Source organism: Penaeus japonicus, unplaced genomic scaffold (genome assembly GCF_977035675.1).
Source record: "Penaeus japonicus unplaced genomic scaffold, GWHDUDI00000001_assembly GWHDUDI00000003, whole genome shotgun sequence".
NCBI lineage: Eukaryota > Metazoa > Arthropoda > Malacostraca > Decapoda > Penaeidae > Penaeus > Penaeus japonicus.
Genome location: NW_028234405.1, coordinates 34,776,609 through 34,779,108, shown reverse-complemented (window position 1 = coordinate 34,779,108; position 2,500 = coordinate 34,776,609). Strand labels below are relative to the sequence as shown.

Sequence of the window (2,500 nt, the reverse complement as noted above, 5' to 3'; positions counted from 1 at the left end):
TTTCTTCTCTTGGAAGATTACAAGGAGACAGAGAAGTGTAAATTGCATTATTTTTATTGTCATCATTAAATTCATCTTTGCTGCTAACTTTGAATCTGCAGCATTAATTTTGGCTGTAATCTTTTATTGCATATTCTGTATATAATACTTTTTATGCACAATTGGTATAACTATTGTTTTAAAGTCAGTTTTTGTTCCTAATTCTGAAATGAATTATTTGTCTTATGATTTACATGCACACCCACATTCATATGCAAACACAAGCACACACAAATGTAATTTGATTATTTGTGGTAAATTAATGCAGTTATGAGATACAAGAAGCAAGATCTGTCAATCCATACTTGAAGTGTAATATTTTTTTTTCTGTCAGTTTCCATGGACAGTTTATATTAAAGATATGTTCACTTCTTTAATATGTCAGTGTACATACTATATCAGTGTAGTTATTATGTCAATAGGGTATTATTTATGAGAGGAAAATGATACCAATATCTTTATTCTCCAATATAAACAAGGCTAAAGGTAAGTGGGCAATGTTTTTTTCTGTCAGATGATTTTAAACACCAAGATATTGTTTTGCTACAAATTGTAATTTTCGGTGGGTTTGCTACAGACTTTATTTCTTTTTTTTTTATTTAAACAAAATCTGTGGAAGTTATTTTAGTTTTATCTGATGATTATGCCTAGTTCCTTCAATAACAATATGTTCTTCTTTTGGGACATTACATTGTGATATTTTTTCTTTAAATTGGATATCCAAATGTGCAAAATCCATTTTAACAGAAAAATGAGTGTGTGTATAGATAGATATATAGGTAGATAGTTATAAACATGTGTATATTTTTTCTTTTTTTTTTTTTATTTGTGGATATCTACTGATTTCATTCATTTCCTTTCTTAATAGTCAAGAGGAATATATGAGACCCCAGGCTTGACAATACTCCATGCTGCCCATCTTGACCTAGAGGCTCTTTGCCTGGACCGCGAAGTGAGAAAATTAAAAGCTTACCTCAGCACACGCATGTCTGAAATAGTTTACAATGGTGAGCAATTCTTAGCATTCATCTCCAGTTTGTGGTATAAGTTTTAATGTTGTTTTTTGTTTTTGTTTTTTAAAGTTTAGAAATATAATTCTGTGTAATGATTTTATTGTCATAGCCAAGGGAAATGGATTTATTTATTTTTTTTAGTCTTTTTAATTTATTTACATGATAGCACATTATAAGAGATATCTGGTGACATCAAGGTTTTTGAACCGCCTCAAGACATCTTTTTTTTACAATTGTCTGTAAGCCATCAGAAATGTCTATTTGCATATTATTTATATTATTAACCTAAATTTTGGATGAATGACACATCAAGAGAAAACTGTTTTAAATATATAGTTTATAATTTGGTTTGGAACATCACTTTTTTTTTAAATCAGCATATTGTAGTTCAGCATGAAAAATAATATATATATATATCTTTTACCAGGATTGTGGTACAGTCCTGAGTTTGAGTTCACAAGACATTGCATCACTCATTCCCAGAAGTTGGTTACTGGCAGTGTTACTGTGAAGGTTTACAAGGGCAATGGTATGTGCCCTATTTTTATTTTTATTCTACTCTTAAAGTCAGGTGAAAGGCTTGTTTGAAGTGATATTCAGAATATTAGTAACTCAATTTGCATAGTTTGAATTATTTTTACCTGTTTAATATACACATTAATCATCTTTTTATTACTGTATGTAGAACTTACTGATATCTTTTTATTACCAATCTCAGTGTATGTGCTGGGTAGAAGTGCTCCACTGTCCCTGTATAATCAAGAGTTAGTTTCCATGGATGTGCAAGGAGACTATGAGCCAGGAGATGCCCATGGCTTTATCAAAATCAATGCAGTTCGTCTTCGAGAACATGAGAGAGTGAAGCAGACGGCCAAGAATAACTAAGAGGAACTGATGTGTTGTATCTTAATATGATGCACCATAGGTCAAGTCAGCTGAAATTTATAAAACATGAATACAGTATCATGTAAAATATATAAAGTGACACAGTGATTTAAAGTTCTAATATCAGAGATATAGTACTACATATATTCAACTATTATCAAAAAGGTTAAAAGTACAGGCTGAAAGAAGTAACCTATAAATATCTTTAATAATGTTTAGCAATGATCAGTACAAATCTATGTCCATGATACGAGCCAATGAATTATTTTAATCTATATTGTTTGTATGTTGAATTCTATAAATATTATGCATTCAGCAGAATTTAATTGTTAGATACAAAAGTACTAAAGTACTGCTTTTTCATAGCTGAGCAAAACAGGAAAGATTTTTTTTTTCTCTTATTTCTTAATTCTTTAATAATGAAACTAAAAAGCAGAGGTAAGTTAGGTTAGTTAGATAAGTATAGTGTTACTGAATTTAGAGTATAGTTCTTGGTATATACTGACTGTTCAGAACATTCATAAAAGAAAAATAACAATTCCCTGCCTTGGTGTTCTTCTATT

At 29.9% G+C, this 2,500-nt stretch overlaps 1 protein-coding gene across 1 annotated transcript in view; it reads left to right on the top strand.

Moving 5' to 3' along the window:
* Ass (argininosuccinate synthase) overlaps positions 1–2,500 on the top strand; it is an 18,578-nt gene that overhangs the window by 16,065 nt on the left and 13 nt on the right. Inside the window, exons 10-12 of the mRNA XM_086531817.1 lie at positions 908–1,046; positions 1,480–1,581; positions 1,771–2,500. The exon at positions 1,771–2,500 is cut by the window's right edge and continues 13 nt beyond it. Of these exons, the coding sequence (XP_086387943.1) occupies positions 908–1,046; positions 1,480–1,581; positions 1,771–1,937 (408 nt within the window). The 3' untranslated portion in view covers positions 1,938–2,500. The remainder of the gene's footprint in view (positions 1–907; positions 1,047–1,479; positions 1,582–1,770) is intronic.